This window comes from Anastrepha obliqua, chromosome 1 (assembly GCF_027943255.1).
Source record: "Anastrepha obliqua isolate idAnaObli1 chromosome 1, idAnaObli1_1.0, whole genome shotgun sequence".
Taxonomy (NCBI): Eukaryota; Metazoa; Arthropoda; class Insecta; order Diptera; family Tephritidae; genus Anastrepha; species Anastrepha obliqua.
This window is the reverse complement of record NC_072892.1, coordinates 58,527,971-58,546,129: the sequence shown is the minus strand read 5'-3', so window position 1 is coordinate 58,546,129 and position 18,159 is coordinate 58,527,971. Positions and strand designations below refer to the sequence as shown.

Here is an 18,159-nt window from a genome sequence, read left to right as displayed (position 1 = left end):
GGCGCATACCACTTTAGTTGAGCTTAATTTAAAATTTTATCATATACTTTATTTTTCTTTTTTAAAGAAATATAGTGTTTTCAGCTAAATCCTATAAAATTGGATGATTTTTCACAAAACAAATTAATTTTTTCATAATTTAAATCCACTTTTTGAAAATCCTTACACTGCCACAGTTCGATTGAAAGCAAAATACTGAAATAGCTGCGATCAATGCCTGGACAGATTGCGTTCGACATACACGCTTGAATTTGAACACAAGTCGAATCCTATCGCTTCCGCTGGTTTGTGCCTAGTTTAAACAAGATCATTTAATTGATTGATACGTTCCCAATCCACGTAAATTCACCTTAGGTATTCGATTTTAGTTTGTTTAGGTTTCCGATAAATGTTATCGATATGATTTCAGGCATTGAAAGTGATATTAAAATTTCCATGCAAAAAATTTATCAAATAACAATTGTTTTTAAGTCGTACTTGTATTTTTAAATTGAAATAAAAAAAATATATATTTATATATTACGTAAATAATATCTATACTATAAAGGTGAATGTATGTACGTTGTCTCCGCATCACTACGAAACGACAACACCAAATGACGTAAAAATTTTTATACATTCATATTTTCACCCAATGAAGGTTATAGGCATGTTTTTATGATGGAACTCCCTTCCCAGAGCCCCCAGGCCGCGCCACCACTCTCATTCGTCACTAATAATGGAATATTTGCCTAAATTTAATCTAAAAAATCTTAGTTTTTCCTATTTCCCACTATTTATAGCACACTCTAGACTTCATAATTCGCATAAGCTGTTCAACTATGACCCAAATGCAAAGTTCCAAAACGGTTTGAGATAGATAATTAATAAAATTAATTTTGCTTGATATTTTTCTGATTGGTTGTTTTGATTTTATTCAACGAGGCATAGCAACCGGGTATTGTATTATTATGGTTATTAATAAAAAATTATTTTCTATGAAATTATTGTTTGTAATCCTTTTATATATGTACATATCCAAAATCCCTCAAAACTACTCCCACGCGAGCAGGGTCGCGGGTAAAAGCTGGTATTCTATACGACCGCCATAGCCGAATGGGTTGGTGCATGACATTCTGAGGTTCGAATATCAGTGAAACACCGAATTAAGAAAAAGGTTTTTCTAATACCGGTCGCCTCTCGGCAGACAATAGCAAAAATCCGAGTGTATTATATCGAATTATTCAGTTATCGATCATGATTTTTTTTAAACTTGACAACAACGAATACAACCCTGCGTCTCCTGCTGCATTAGAACAACAAAGCAAAAGACAACAAATAAAAACTGTTAAGACAAAGATAAACACGAATTGTGTCAATATTTTAATTAATACTCGTACTGAAATTTTTTAATTATTTCAGAAATTAAAAAGTTCACGCCAACAATAGAGCATTTTTAACACAGCCAAATATAATATAGCGCATATGTGTAAACGTCAAAACTTCAGAGAAATTCCAGCACAAAGAACAAATACAAGAATCCATTGTACATAAACCACCCACAGTGGGCTTCGCAAACAAAACCAACGTTTCCATTTGTCGTCGTTGTCGTTTTTCATGAATAGCTGCGCAGACATTCCAATGTGAGTAAAGTTTTCTGTTGCAAGAGTTATTTTACGTGTGTGGCAGCAAAAGTCGGTGCAGCAAACGATTGCTTTGGAGCAAATGTGATTCCTTTGCAGTGACAGTTTTCAGAGGACCTTCGATGAAGTTGGAAGCAAAAACTTGAAAAGTCTCTAAAATCAGCGCGTTTCTACATAAACATAGCTTCATATTGAGTCAGAAAGCAGCATTGTAAAGCAGTGGCCAAAGGGATACCAGCAACTGCAGTTCAGCAATACCATATACTATAGTACGCTTTTCATCACGTATTGCGCGAAATATCGATTGAAGTGTGAAAATTTTTGTCAAAAAAAAGTTTTCATCGCGATAAAGCAAAATTAATTATTTTCACGCATTCAATGCGTGCGATACATAATATTTTACATCCCTATTTCCTTTCAGAAATAACCGAATTTGAAATTAATACTTCCAAATTTATTGATTTACTATATAATTGGCCTTTCAAACAAAGAGTGAAAAATTGCACGTTCCACCTTGCACTAGATTTCTGCCAAAAAATAAAAAAGTGAGAATTTTGTAACTCTCGTGCGCTAGTAAACGTGAATTAAAGTGGTGTATAAACGATTTAACATTGAAAAGTTCACATTTGCGAAAAAAAAGTTAAAGAAAAAATTGGAAAAAGTTGAAAAAAGTAAAATCTGTAAAGTAGTCAACAGCTCCATCGACACAGGTGCAGAAAGAAAGCAGTACTCATCTGAAAGGTATTCGTAAAACGTGAGAGACTCGTGAGAACTTGAACTACACGCGAAAAGTCAACCCCTGTTTTCTCATTCAGGGTACTCTATACATTCCAAAAAGCATTGTGACGCGCGTGTTAAATTCGCCGCCCACTAACTAAAAACAAAAAAAAAAAAAAATTAAGCATCGCCATACGAACCTCGTTTCGTCTTAGTGGTGCGCTCGTTTCTTTGCTCTTCCACGCACTACTTACTACGTTAGCGCCCATAATCGGCGTGTCGTCTATGAGTCTGTAGTACAAAAAACCACGGTAGTTACTTAAATCTACATACTCCCACCAATACAATCCCATTGGTTTGGTGGACAAGCGAGTGCAACGTTAGTAAAGACACTTTACAGCAACAGGAATCTATAGACGAAAGAAAACAGCGAGTGGACAAATATGTTCTCTGGTTTAACAAATCAATTCACTTCGTTGGTAGGCGCCGTCAAGGGCGGTCAAGCCGACGAAGATGTGCCTGCACCCACCCAGGATGCTGCCGCCGCTCCGGAAGCATCCGCTGTCAGCGCTACAGCAGTAACAGCACCAGCTGCAGGCGTAGAGCAATCAGCGAATGCGGCTGGTGTCAGTGGGGAGCAGCCTATTGAAGGTGAAGAGGGTGCTAAGAGGTGAGTCCCGAAAAACGAGTATTTCATGTCTATGTATGTATATGTGTAAGCATGTAACTCGATTTTTTTGATTATATACATACATAGTTTCATTTGTAGGTCATTGATGAAACAGTGAATGGGTCTAACTAAATGAAAGTTGTGATAAAGTGTAACGCAAGTTGTGATATAATGAGGTCTATATATATCAAACCTTAAATGAATAAAAATTTAAAATTGTGTTGGTAGCAAACTGGGTTGTATAAAATGTTCGGTAATAAATAAAACTTTTAAAGAATTTTTGTTCGAATTAAAAAGTTTCCATTATGACACAGATAGGCTGATAATGCAAGATCAGTTCTATAGGGCTGTCAATATTTAGTTTAACGTCGTCATGACGGAATCTGGTCACTGAATTTGAATTACAATGCTTGCTTCGATTTGATTGATAGAAAAGAAATTATAAATGAGAAAAATTAAAAATCTATTGTTTCACTTGGTCGCAGTAGCTGCTCGTATTACGTATTGTGCCTTTCAACCGCATCAAAGACATAAGATCAACTGCTTTTTGCCATTAATCCCGGCTTTACGGCTGCTAAAAACCGCCTCAGCTCGCTTCCTTTACGGTCTGTGGGGAATAACACAATTTTCGTAGCCAGGAGTTTTTAGCTTCAAGAATATCGTGGGTTTGTTCCGTTTCAGCAGCGTTTCGTAGTTGGAAATGTGGTCCATTAAACTTTTCACAGGGGCAAACATACATAGAACTTTTTTTCTACAACACTTTTTTAATACATACTATTCAGAATTACCTTATGCAAGGGTGGTTAAGTTTCAAAGGCCGGTGTTGATTTTGAATAAAATACAATTTTTTTAGGAAATTATTGTCATTTCTCTTTATTATGATAATATTGGTATGGAACAAAATATCAGCCAAATGGCCGGCGCGGCCTCGGTGGCACACCTCCATCCGATGGTCCAAATTTTCGATGACGGTGAGGCATAATTGAGGTTATATGCCGTTAATGTGCCGAATTACCTCATCATTTAGCTCTTGAATTGTTGCTGACTTATCGACGTACACCTTTTCTTTCAAATAACCGACGGTATCAAATCACATGATTTTGGCGGCCAATTGACATCGCCGAGACGTGAGATTATTCGGCCATCAAAATTTTCGCGCAAAAGAGCCATTGTTTCGTTAGCTGTGTGACAAGTGGCACCGTCCTGTTGAAACCACATATCGTCCACATCCATATCTTCCAATTCGGGCCATAAAAAGTTCGTTATCATCTCACGACAGCGAACACTATTCACAGTAACTGCCTGACCGGCCTTCTTTTGGAAAAAATACGGCCCAATGATGCCGCCGGCCCATAAACCGCACCAAACAGTCACTCATTGTGGGTGCATTGGTTTTTCGGCAATAACTCTTGGATTATAATTCGCCCAAATGCGGCAATTCTGCTTATTGACGAATCCACTGAGGTGAAAATGTGCCTCATCACTGAAGATGAAGTGCGCGATATGCATTTTGATTTGAACGCTCGTTTTCATAATAAGCCTGAATAACTTTAACGCGTTGCTCGATTGTGTATCTTTCCATGGTTCATATTGAGTTAGTCTGAAATTGAAAACTGTCAAATGAAATGCAGAAAAAAACTTGACGTTTAGGTGTGGTTCACATTCAATATCGGCCCTTGAAATTTAATCACCCCTTATTTTACACAAAATTTAATACTTTGAGTTACATGGTTTTTGTTGCAGGAGGACTATGTTTTGCAGAATTTTTTAAAAAATTCAAATTTGGAATTTTTTTTTATGTTCAACACAAAATTTTATACTTTGAGCTACATGGTTTTTGTTGTAGAATAAACTATGTTTTTATGAAAAAAGCTATAAAATAAAATTAGAATAGTCAAAACCTTGCAACAAGTTGAACTTCTATAATTTTGGCCGCCACTGTACATATGTAAATTAACTTTTCACGAGAGAATAACATTTTTTTAGTGAATTTTTCCAAAAATCTACAACACGAGATGTTCCATTAAAAAGTCTTCTATCAGCAATTTTTTACCGATAATAATTAAACAACTCATATCTCAATATATATATGGCTTTTACCATATAACAAAGTTATTATTTACACTAAAGGTTAGTTTCTTATAACATTTAGTTAGTAGTACAGTAGAATCCGGGTAAAAAGAACTAACTCGTGCAAGACCTGCTCATTCAACCACCTTATCATAGAACTCAAAACAGAAACCTTAAGTAAGCTACATACATATATGTAAATTCATTCATTAAATGAACACATCCCACTTAAAATATGATAGCATATTTAAGTAAAAAAGTTTTATAACTTAAAATATTGGTTTTCGAAGAAAAAGTCTTTTATATTTATTTGTCTCTTTTTTTTATATTTAATAATAATTAAGAAAACTCGTTTTTTCTTCACCCACTCGATAGCTTTCTTAACCTTCGGAAGACACACTGGGGTATGAGTCAGCCCAATAAATATTTGATGGGTTGTAGTTTGTCTATTTCTAACATCTGGAAATATTCCGTTAGCTGTCTTTTAGCAACGCCGATTTTACTCTTCGAATTCATGCATTAAACCCTCAGTAGTTGGCGCGTACCGAATTTATGTAGATTTAAAAAAGTGATTGGAGGAAATTTACCCCAGTAAAATCAACGTCAAAAGAAAGTGTACTCCGCATATTGACAAATTTAGGACACTAACATCGTCACCGAGGCGGCCGCCGTAGTCGAATGGGTTCGTCGGTTCGAATCTCGGTGAAAACACCAAAATTAAGAAAAACATTTTTCTAATAGCGGTAGCCACTCGGCAGGCAATGGCAAACCTCCGAGAGTATTTCTGCCATGAAAAAGCTCCCCACAAAAATATCTGCCGTTCGGAGTCGGCTTGAAACTGTAGGTCCCTCCATTTATGGTACAACATCAAGGCGCACACCACAAATACGAGAAGGAGCTCGGCCAAACACCCAAAAAGGTTGTACGCGCCAATTATATATATAACATCGTCACCGAAATCAATTATTTGATCATCCAAATCAGATAAAAAAATTACCATCTCACTTTCGTTTATAGGCGGACTTCTAGATCACCTTGCCATTATTGCTCTAAAAAAATCACTCATTATAGAAATGGAATAATAAAGATAAAAATTCACCTTTGATAAAACTAAGCCTATGTACGTACGGAAGAAAGTTAACACCATATATTGATAAGTTTTGACTATTAATTTTTTTAATTTTAATTAAATTTATACAAAAATTTAGTTAATATTAACTAACTAACTAATAAATAATTCACTAACAAATTTTTATGAATTTGCTATTTTTTCGTATTTTTACTATTTTATTTTTAGTTTATATAGGTTTCTAAAGTCCAAGATAGTTTTCCGTTATATTATTATTTAACACAAAACAAAAACAATATTATAGAAATTTTCTATATGTGAATAAAATCCAAGCATGTTTGCAAAGCGAATGGGTCTGGTGGTGAACGAGGACAAAACGAAGTACCTCTTGTCATAACAATGCCAGCCTTGAAATCCAACGTAGAATCTCTCTTGTCAACAAGTGCTACTTTGGACTAAGTAGGCAACTGAGCCGTAAAGTCCTCTCTCGACGAACAAAACTAACACTCTACAAGGCTCTCATCATGTCCGTCCTAACGTATGGCGCAGAAGCTTGGACGATGACAGCATCCGATGAAGCGACGCTTGGAGTGTTTGAGAGAAAGATTCTGCGTAAGATTTTTGGACCTTTGCACGTTGGCAACGGCGAATATCGCAGCTGTATGAGCTATACGACGACATAGACATAGCGCAGCGAATAAAGATCCAGCGGCTACGTTGGCTGGGTCAAGTCGTCCGAATGGACACAAATGCTCCGGCTTTGAAAGTATTCGATGCGGTACCAGCTGGTGGTAGCAGAGGAAGAGGAAATCCTCCTCTGCGTTGGAAAGATCAGGTGGAGAAGGACTTGGCTTCACTTGGTGTGTCCAATTAGCGCCGGTTAGCACGAGAAAGAAACGACTGGCGCACTTTGTTAAACTCGGTCAAAATCGCGTAAGCGGTTATCGCGCCAATAAAGATGAAAAAGATGTTATTATAACTATAATTTGATATTTTTGAATAAATTAAATTAAGTAATTCATTTTAAATTTAAAATAAAAACTTAAATTCAAAATAAAAACGTTAACCCTGTTTGTGGAAATACATTTATGATTTGGGGTGAAATTTACCTCATTGTATCGTTTGCGTCAAAAACATAGGTGTGTCTACGGAAGATTAAAGCCTTTGACAGCTTCTTTCGCCGTTACAACATATTTCTAATTTAGGTTTTAATATTTGTTCACTCAGTATCCAAGATCTTACGTTTTTACCGTACAGAGTATTTAGAAATTCCGCTGTTCACACGAACGAGGAGTTCAGTTCAGTTGGGGTTCATTCAACTCCGAGTGTACTGTAGTTATAGCACTTGAAATCAATAGCAGATTGCATCATATCCGACTTAAGTTTCATTGCATTTGGTTAATTACCAGTGCATTATTAACTGTCATTCAAAAGTTTGATGGAATGCAATGATTGTGCTCCTGAAAATATGCTACTTACTTGCCTAGCTACTAATAATTTTATTATTATTAATATTACTTTTTGTGATTTTTGTATTCTTTTTTATCTTCTAAATTAATTAACAAGTATGCAATATCGACGTTGAGAATTAAATTTTTTGCAAACAAAAAACAAACCAAAAAAAAAAAATTCATGAATGTCTACGCACCTCATGCCAGCTGCAGCACTCACAAAGAGACATGATCGCTGCACCCAAAATCTGCAAAGCATCTGTGTAAAATTGTAATAAAAATAGCGAGAGTAAGGCATAAAAAAGTGGAGTAGAAATGAGTAGATACTCACATTTGACCTCCATAGCACGCTTGCCAACATTTAAGCTGTTATCACTACGTAACAGAAAACTGAAGAGAGAACGCATGCCATTTCTTGTATGTATGTATGTGTGAATGTCGTTCTTCTGTGAATTGTACACCCCCCGAATTGTGGGTGGTTATGTACAACTCAACGTAATTATTAGCTATGAAAAGATTAAAGTAATAAAATAAAATTTAAAAAGTAATAATGAGAAAGCGTAGTCGTAAAAGTCGAAAGTTATTGTATTAGCTGCAAATTTTTTCCAATGAACGTTTTGAAGATTTGTTGTATAACAAAAAACACAAAAAAAAAGTTAGTTTTCCGTTGCAAACGACGAATACTTTGTTTTTTTTTCGCCAATAACATTTATTATTTTCTCCTACAATCCGGGCGCTAAATGAACGTGGCCTCACTGACCTTACTGGCAGTGTTCGAAACCTTTTCATGCTTTGTTTTTTTGCCTATATTTTTTCCTCATTTTCCACTTTCACTATTCCGTTCACGCTTTGCATGCCTAGTGCTGGCATTTTCGTGTGTTGCCTACGAGGCGCAACCGTACATTTCTATACATACATACATTCACACATGCACACATACTTATATAAATACATCCATGGTTGTATGTAGCTGGTGTGGTGCAGCGAAAAGCAATTATGCAAATATGCTGCCACGCTGACTTGCATGTGAAATCGTGTCGCATACACCAGATCCCTTCCATCATGCAGCCGCTCTCACACCCTAGTCTTGGCACCCCTTAGCAGCCTGAGGCTTAAGGGAAGAGCGTTGTTTATTTCAAATTTTATATAGCATATCAATTTTATTTTAGCACTTTTGCTTTTTATATTTTTATTTTTATTTGTATTTGCTTTTTTATGCTTTGTGAAATATACTTTTATTTTCATGCTTGTTTTCGTTGTTGTACAAATTTCTTTTCATGGTCTTCACAGCTTGTTCCGCTTACCTTCCTTCAGTCTACCTTTGTAATACTTGAAAACATACCGATCTATCATGCTGCCCTTTTTATGCCACCATAGCGTGATCGAACGACCTTGGAGATTTTTATATTAATAATTCCTTGCTTTAACTTTGACTTTTTCGTATTTTTGCACGAAACTTGAATTATTTATGTTTTTTTTTTGCGTATATACCGGTTGTGCCAATAGAAGTAACGCCGTTTTAAAATTAATCCACTCTACCATTGTCTGTTATTTTTAAATACATTTTTTACTTCATTAAAAGCGAAATATTCTAGTTTAAATCTACATTATGCCTTTGTAATATATCCACCTTTAGTATTTAACATAATTAAAAATCTCTTTCCACAGGCGACGCACAGTGTAACGGTCCCATATGACTTCTCTTGGTGCTATTGTAGCAGCATAAACATTCCCCATACATGTACGGGGAATGCTGCTGAAGTGATAATCCTTGGTCGGATATAAATCTGGATCGTTCGGGTTACGTAAAACCGACTGTCGTGGGAACGTATGAACTCTTTCTCTCTCTCTCTCTTTGCCTCGTTCCTTATTTGGCGTCGGCCCTTCTTATCCTCATGCACCAGGCTCGTCTGTCCTCCATAGTTGCTTCATCAAGGTGTTGCTCTCTTATGCTCCTTTGTATCGTATTTAGCCAGGTCGATTGTGGTCTTCCTCTAGTTCTTGTTGGCTCAGTTATGTTCATTGCGAGTTTGACGAATGGTGTAATAATTTTCTTTTTTGATGGCATTGCGCCTTTTTTCCATATAAAAATTATATTTATTTATATTGTGCCACTAAAAAACTTACCTTAACTTTAACATGTCTTAAGACGCCCTGAAAGCATGATATTGTTGTTGTTGCAACTTTACTGGCATATCCCGTAACTTCGGATTCACCGAACTTGACTTTCAAAATCCGTCTGCTACTCAATCAAAAATCAGCCTAGCCGGCTAGCCTATAAAATGGGCTGTGTCAGCGAAGTAGATCCAAAAGGCAAGGAGCGTAAACGGTGATGATTTAAGGTGTGTTAAAGTGGCAGGTGACGGGATGGTTCATGTCGTGCAAGCGTCGTTTACAAGCTGAACTGAGCATGTTGGAGTCGATTCTTGATAGCTAGAAATGTGGCCTGCCAGAGGTTGTCTTTGTTGCTCCAGCAGTGATAGTCCTAGGAGTGTTAGAGTGATATTCCGCGGCCGAATATAAATTCGTTTCGGTAACGTAGAATAGACTATAGTGGAAATGTACTAGGGGCTTACGAGGCAGTATTGGAGTAATATGCAGGATGATTGGTCTCCGATTGTGGCATTTGGAAAATTATTTTGTTAAAGTAGTAAGAGTTCCTTTGGTCTATGTCAGTTAAGGCAGTTTCGCTTTGCCATAGTCCTGCTGAAGGTCTATTGTGAATAAATTAAATATTCAATAAATTCAATATGGTGTTAACCTGCTATAAAAAATAGAATGTCATTTCTATTGGTGCACCCGGTATATACATACATACATGCATATATATGCGCATACATTCGAATCCCCTTACAGCTATCAAAAACTATTTACTATTATAATTGTTTAATATGGCATTTTGTAGTTATAATTTGTTCAAGGCTTGAGTTAAGACAAAGCTTTTTTTAAATGAGTTATTTTTGTACAACCAAAGCGATAGTGAAACGAGCAGCAACCGTGCGTCATGGCGTATGAGGAATATGTTAAATATTCTCGTCGCAGATGATAAACGTCAGAATCACTGCGAATAAGGAAAACACTTTTCAAAATTTGCCAGCTCAAACTGTCGCATAAAACTCGGGGTAAATTTTTTCGTGATTTTACAAAAACAAATTTAGATGGTTTAAGCCTTAAATGTCCAAATTCTTGTTAGCAAAGTAAAAATATTTAGTGTCTTATTCAATTGTAAAATACATCTCTTTGACGACTTTGTTGGAATTTTAGACATTTCACATCGAGTTTTTCATGCGAGAATATTTAGTTTATTTTTGTATGTCAGACCAATTTACACTTTCTATGGCATCCTTGCACGGTGAGGGAACAGAAATATTTTTGGAAAAAAATTAAGAATTACGAATATTAAATTTTAATATTTGTAAGTATTTATTTATTTACGAAAACAATAAATAATATTTATGACAAAAAAATTGCGGATTTGCAAAAGAAAAAAATATTCGAGAATGGATACCAATTAGGTCCGATCGCCTGACAGGTTTGGTTCAGAATAGAACCAGCGTAAATTTTGTTTTTGTTTTTTACTTACTAATAATGAGTCGATATTTTATAATTATTTAATGTAGTTACTTCGGTTTCACTTAGCCTTCGCTGCTTGTTTTTGCTAACACCATTTTCATCAAATATCACTCATACGCCCTGGTGTCTAGTTACCGTACCTAGTGGTAGAGTTTCAGTTATTTCTTACGCAGGCTTTAAAATCTGACCAAACGTATAATTAAATGTATCTATATGCATTTATAATTGTATTTTTTTCAAACTTATTGAGCCGTGTGGGTCGGAGTACTCTTGTTATAGCAAGTTTTTAATACTTATAAAATCCTCCAATAAAATGGGCGCAAAAATAATTTTCCAAACAAATGAATGTTAACAAAACGCATGTCGTATATACGCTGCCAATTTCTAAAAAAGGCGATTCCATGTCAAGTAGTTCAGAGAAGTATATTAGACGTGGTCTTAAAATTTGCGAAAAACTGGTTTGTTGCTTAAAAATAATAAAAAGTAAACTCAAAAATTTTAAATATTTTGAGGTTTATTCAGGGTTGAATAATTTGATGTGAACTTTTTGATATGCTTAAAAAAAAATTTTTTTGTTCAAAAGTTTTTTGTTTGAATTTTTTTGTTTGCTCAAACATTTTTTTTGCACATTTTTGTTTAAAATTTTTTTTGTTCAACATTTTTTTTCTTATATCTTTATTAATAGCTGCAACTACGCTTAGTAGTCTATGCAAGTTTTAAAATTAGATTCCCACAAAAAAAAACCAGCCAAATCGATAAAAATAAAAGTGGCGCGCTAATTATAATACCATAGGGTAGGTTTTTTTTAATCGGTGTTGTCGAAGCGCGTTACTCTCAAATGGCCTTTTGAAACCAGAGTAAGCCGGTTTATTCTAATCTCTTCTTCTCGCGAAACCATAGCCGGCGAAACCTTCTTGGCCACCAAGTCACATGCCGCATTACACTTTTCTTTCTAGGGCAGCATACGAGGTGTTTCCAAAAATAAGGTGAATTTTAATTCTTCAAAAAACTACCCTTCAGATATAATACACTTGTGCCAGCATTTCCAATCTTCGAACCAGTTCCTTTCATGTGTATCTTCAATCTTGGAAACAGGAAAAAGTCGCGGGGGGCCAAATCTGGTGAATACGTATATATACCCATGATTCGTCAGCAGTTATGCCCCTTTTAAGCAAATCTGGATCATCTTTGACGTCATTCAATAATTTCTGAGCGATGCTCACGCGCGCTGTTTCTGGTCACAATTCAGCAATTTCGCAACGAACTTCGCTGCCACACGTTCCATGCCCAACATTTCCGAAAATATTGCATGGAATGAGCCAAGCGATATGCTCAGCAACTTCTCTAATTGCGATTCGACGATTCTCCATAACAATTTTCTTCACTTTGTCAACATTTTCATCGGTTGTTGATGTCCTGGGGCGTCCAGAGCGAGTGCCGTCATTCACATCTTCTTGACCTTCTGTGAAAAGCTTGTACCACTTGTAAACATTTTTTGGACTCAGATTAGTCTCCCCGCATGCCACTGTCAGCACTTCAAGTGTTTTTGAGCACTTGATTCCATTTTTTACACGAAATTTGATGCAACTTCGTTGATCCCTTTTTTTCGATAGCAGAAAATCACCGAACACGAAGAACATTTGTCTTATTTGTGCCTCTCACAAACAAACTAAACATTCTATATTGCTAAAACCGTGACGAGAGACGAGTGTACCGACGTAAAAACAAGCAATATACGAAAGTCGAATGTACGTAGCCCGGGAAATTTTAAAAATCCACCTTATTTTTTTAACATACCTCGTAAATTACGAAGAGAGGAGATTATCCAAAGGCTCTGTGAAGTTTTTCTCTCGTCCGAGCATACGAAGAATATTCAGTGACCACGACGTTCCAAGTAAATAAAGCTCATCACTGCAGAATGTTTCTGACAGGAGTAAACAGCTGATTTCAGCGGGTTTCATGAACTTTGTCTCACTGCAAAAGGCGGATACGGGTCAGTGAGTAATCTCATAGCAGCCAGTTCTACGTACCGGAATGACTCTGGTTTTTTTCCGATCAAGGGCTGCGGACCCAGTAGACTAGCAGTAATCGCAGTAGAGATTGCCGTTGTGGATGAACCTGCGCAGATAGGGTTTGAAGCAGCTATGTTCACTCAAGGACTGGGTCAGGAGAATGTCAAATATACAAACAGACAAACAATGGAACGCGTAAAGTTCAAATAAAGTTTCTATCACTCAAAATCATTTTTTTTACTTATGTAGTACAAAAATTATTGAAAATAGAAATGTGGATGATTAATTTTGCGCCACCTTGTATAAACGTAAACGACTTATTTACGCTTATATATTTGTTTGATGTCGCTTTTTTATTTGTGTACATAATTTACTCATAATTAAACCACAAATGTTGCCAACGCCTCACTCACCACCCAACTCGTATTTATTGACATAAGTGCTTCCTTAGGTAGGCTTATTAATTAAACTCACACATGAAATCAGCAGAGCCCAAAGCGAATGTCTCACTTTATTGACTGTAATTAATATTTAATTGTTAGCAGAGTTCATCGTTTTATTGTTTAACGAAAATGGGATAGAGAATTCACACAATAATAATCGCTTTATCTTCCGAGTGTGACTAAACATTAGCACAAGTTATCACAACTACTCCTCATTCTCGTTCCTCCTTTGCAGCCACGCATTTATTTTCGTCATCTGATCCGTTGCAGAGGCAATAAATTGTGATGATATTAGCTTAAATTTTCTGCCGCATTCCGTAATGTTGCCATGTGATATCCTTGGGGAATACCAACGAAGCTGATTGTTTGCCAAAGTCATTTCTCAACTTCGATTTCATTATTCCAAATACTCTTTTCTTCCGAGAGGTATTATCCTACTAGAGTACTACTTCACCTCCCCCCTCGCTTTTCTAGCAATTGGCTTGCGCAATTTGCTTAACTAACTTTATTGACTCTTAGTATCAGCTGCCATTTTTTGTCGATAAAGCATTTTAACAATGTTCCCCTATTCGCTATTTACAATCTCCTTCCTCTGGTACACTTCACTTTTATTGACTTCTGTCTTTACTTCAACAACGACACTTAAAATCGCTTCTCTTTTCTCTTTATAATGGCAGTGTTCGCTTCATTTATTTGCATATATCGAACGCACAATCTTACACACGCTCACCTCCTCTCGCAAGACTTATCAAATGTCACAGGACTCTAGCGCCTCATCACACACATAAATTTCGCAATAGGCAAACGTACGATGGCGTGAACCCTGCAGACAAATTTACTAGTGTTGAACTAACTCACTACCAGTTTTCTGCGCAGCTGATGTAGTTCGTCTTCTGTATTTGCTCAATGCGAGCAGTCATCAGTATTTTGCGAGCTAACAAATTAGTCAGCCTCTGCTTCAGTGTTATATCAGTTTATGAACCTCTTCATAATGCACAAAAGAAGCCAATGGATTCAATCAACTTTTATAATCGTATAATTCCCATTTCGTACAATTTTACACATTCTTAATTACGCGTATAGTGATAGGAAAAGAATATTTGCTTTGCTTACACTTCTTATTGGTAACGCTGAAACTAGTCTAATTATAATTACTAATGAACTAGTCTGACTTCGACCACCAAAATACCAGTTCATGAAATAGAATATTTGTTGTGTAGTTTGACTTATCACCGTAGTGAATAGACGCGCATGTGTATGTGTGCAACCCTTGTTGTATGACAATGTGCACTTATGAATATTAATATACAGTGAATAAAAAAAGTTTTGGCACAGTGTTTTATAAGATTCGCAATGTTTTTCGTTAAGTTTATATAAAATATGGTGCATACGACCACAAAAGCAAATTTATTTTGAAGTTTTAAAGTTCGACATTGTGTAGAAAAATACGTCAAAAACCCGTTAGAGTACAAAAATATATTATAAGTTAACGTGAATTTTCAGCAACTTCAAACTTGGACTTTATTGCACTAAAAGTAAGTAGGCTATTAAACTGCATATTAGAAAATAAATTAAAAATTCTGAGAAAAAAGTTCGAAACTTTGCAAAAAATTTGAGGCAGTTTTTTTTAGTTTGGGACAAGGCCCAAACAGTCATTATTATTATAAGAAAAATTATGTTTTTATATTGCGTCCACCGAAATAGCCGAATGGGTGAGCTGAATGGCGTGAGACCGCCCGGGTTCGAAGCCCACTGTGAGCACGAAACAACAAAATCATGCAAGAGGTTTTTTTAATAACTGTTGCCACTCTGACCTAATCTAACCTAACCTGCCCCTCAGCAAGCAAAACCTCCGAGTGCATTTTTGTCATGGAAAAGCTCCGCATAAAAAACATCTGCCGTTTGGAGGCGGCTCCTCCATTTGTGGAACAACATCAAGGCTCACACCACAAATTGGAAGAGGAGCTCCACCAAAAACTTAACGAAGAATGCAGGCGTCAATTATATATAAATATATATTTTCATAAAAATTAACAAACAAAAAAACTTGTAAATATCGTAAAAGAAAAAACTACTGCCCAAAACTTGTTTGAGTGACTGTACACACTTTCATATATACTTATAAGTATTCGTGCATACTTACAAGCTTTGCGTACACTCGTAATCTAATACACCGGTGTTGTCTACGTTCGGGCTAGTCGAGTGGTTTTGTGCGTGACTACGTTTCGTGCCGGGTTCGATGCCCAGTGTGGATGTGAAACATCGAAGCTTTATCCGTTGTGGTTGTTGTAATCTACTGAATCACATTTACAGATCTGTTAGAATGGATTTAATGGTAGACCCAATAAACGAGCTGTTTAGGCGTTGTGGTACCAATGGAAGAGGAAAGTGAAATGAATGGGTCTAAGCGGGCTTGTCCAGAGATGGTTAGTGTTATGCGGTGTGCCTTCATGTACCGGATATATGCGGATTATGCCGGGATCGACTCTAGATGGTAGAAATTTAACCTATCACAATATGCCCATGAGGCAGCAGAGCCCAAAGTCAGCCATTTCAACCATTCAAGCCTGATTTAGTTTGGTAAACTCCAATTTTTTCTGTAATAGCTGTTGGCGCTCCATCGATTATCTGCCGTTTGGAGGTGGCTTTGAAATTTTTGGGCTCTCCATTTTTTGTTCCCTCAAATTAGAGGAGAAGCGTGGTCAAAGATCAAACAAAGCTTATATGCCCCGCACATATCCGTATATCCGTTGAGTCATAGTTTTTGTTTGTGCTGATTTGCTATAGTCGACTGCGTCATTTCGTCTCCAAATTTTTTTCTTCTTTATTTCGCATTTTGCCATTTTATGTTTTACACACCATCCTCTTATCTCTTTCACTATATACAGCTATGTATATGCTATAGGCATATACATATGTATATATATTTGCATACTTTCCAGCGCTGTGAATATTTTGGTATTGAAACAGCGTGGCACTCATCGTTTTGTCGCCTAAGTGGCTGCATTGTCTGTGGAGTGGCAGACTCTCGCATGTACTCCTCCTACTGCTTTCGCTATTTTCTGCACCCATTACCTCTTTTTACTTCCGTTGGCAAATTTCTCCATGATGCCACTTCAAATTTTCAAGCAGAAACCGCTAAAATGCAGCATCTACTCAGCCATTGCCACTTGAGGTCGTGTAACGCCAACAGCGCGCTTGGCGTTCTTTGAGTGTGTGGCGTTCACAAGAGACATTCGCTGTTACGTAGAGGCCGCTGGAAGGCACTGTGCTCTTTTTTCATAGCAGCAAAAGTAGGTTGAAACTTTTTGGCAAAGCCCTTTATTTTTACATTTTACTACACCCACCAGTGTTGTTGCTTTTGTTGCCCTATCAACGTCCTTTGATGCTATCAGAGTAGATGAACTTTGCTCACATATACGAGAAATGTTTTTTAAAACTTTCTCAACGCCATAAAAGTTATCGCTGCATCCACACTTTTTCACTTATTTTCTGCTTCCTTGTGTGTAGTTGCGATGACAGTCAGTTTCGCTCATTTTTAAATTTCAATTGACGAACTACGCTACTGTGCGCTCTGTTGCTTGCCTGCTTGCTTGCTTGCTTATTAATGCTTCTCTCATTTCAAATTTTGCAAGTACTATATTTTTATTTATATTCATTATCGCTCTTCGGCGCTTTTGCTTGGTTTTTCGATCGATATGCACGAACATGACACTGGAAAGCGCGCTGTCTGCTTTTAGGCGCTGCTTTCAATTCGCTTTCTGTGTTCTATCTCTCTTGCAAGTGCTCTCATTGCTGCTCTGCGCTTGACTCATTTCTGCACAATTGGCACATGTGATTTGTTTCGTAAATTTTTTTCATCGCTTCGTTTTTCTTTTGTTAAGTTCGCAACCACGTTTAATTTGTTGTTTGCTGCGTTCTGTTTTTTTTTTTGTTTTTTCTTTATTTGCAAATTTTGCAAATTCCTTTCATAGTTACGGAGCTCAATATTTTAGATAGTGGAAGGTAAGCAAAATTATGCAAATAAATGCGACTGACATTGGCATGCGAAATATTTTGGAAAGAAGTGAATTTTTCTATTTTCGCAATGCTTGCAGAAATGAAAGGAAGTTTCTAATTCATGACAAAACTTATCCTAAAATGCAATTCTGGTTTTTTGGCTGAAAAAAGAAATGCCTGAATATATGTTGCAAGTTTTTGAATTTCCCTGGGGATACAGTTCTATTGCCCATAGGCTTTGTCTTTGATAAAAAAAAAAAACTCGACACGTACTTTATTTGGCTGAAAACGCGTGACACCACAGCAAAAAAAAAACGGAAAGTTGTCAACTGTATTTTGTGGACACTGAAGCCTGCACATAATGTTCCTTATATTAAAATTCAATAAGGCAAGAAACTGCATGCCCAGAAAAATTCTAAACATTCAAGTTAAAGCGTTTAAATTGTTAATGAAATTTTGAAAAATTTTTAACAAATTTTGAAATTTTGCGTTATCCTGCGTTATCCATCGCGGGGGGTTCACTATGACCCCAA

The 18,159-nt window shown here is 36.5% G+C and overlaps 1 protein-coding gene across 7 annotated transcripts in view; it reads left to right on the top strand.

The window, feature by feature from the left end:
* Window positions 1-1,322: 1,322 nt before the first annotated feature.
* LOC129244385 (synapse-associated protein of 47 kDa) overlaps window positions 1,323-18,159 on the top strand; it is a 149,399-nt gene continuing 132,562 nt past the window's right edge. For 6 of the 7 annotated variants that reach the window (XR_008582367.1, XM_054882016.1, XM_054882025.1 and 3 more), the window contains exons 1-2: window positions 1,323-1,622; window positions 2,044-3,009. Coding sequence is in view for 6 of the 7 variants with exons in the window: in XM_054882016.1 (XP_054737991.1) it covers window positions 2,783-3,009 (227 nt within the window). In the remaining variant the exon portion in view is untranslated. Of the gene's footprint in view, window positions 1,892-2,043; window positions 3,010-18,159 lie in introns of all 7 variants that reach the window. The other variant, XM_054882012.1, reaches the window with a different exon arrangement.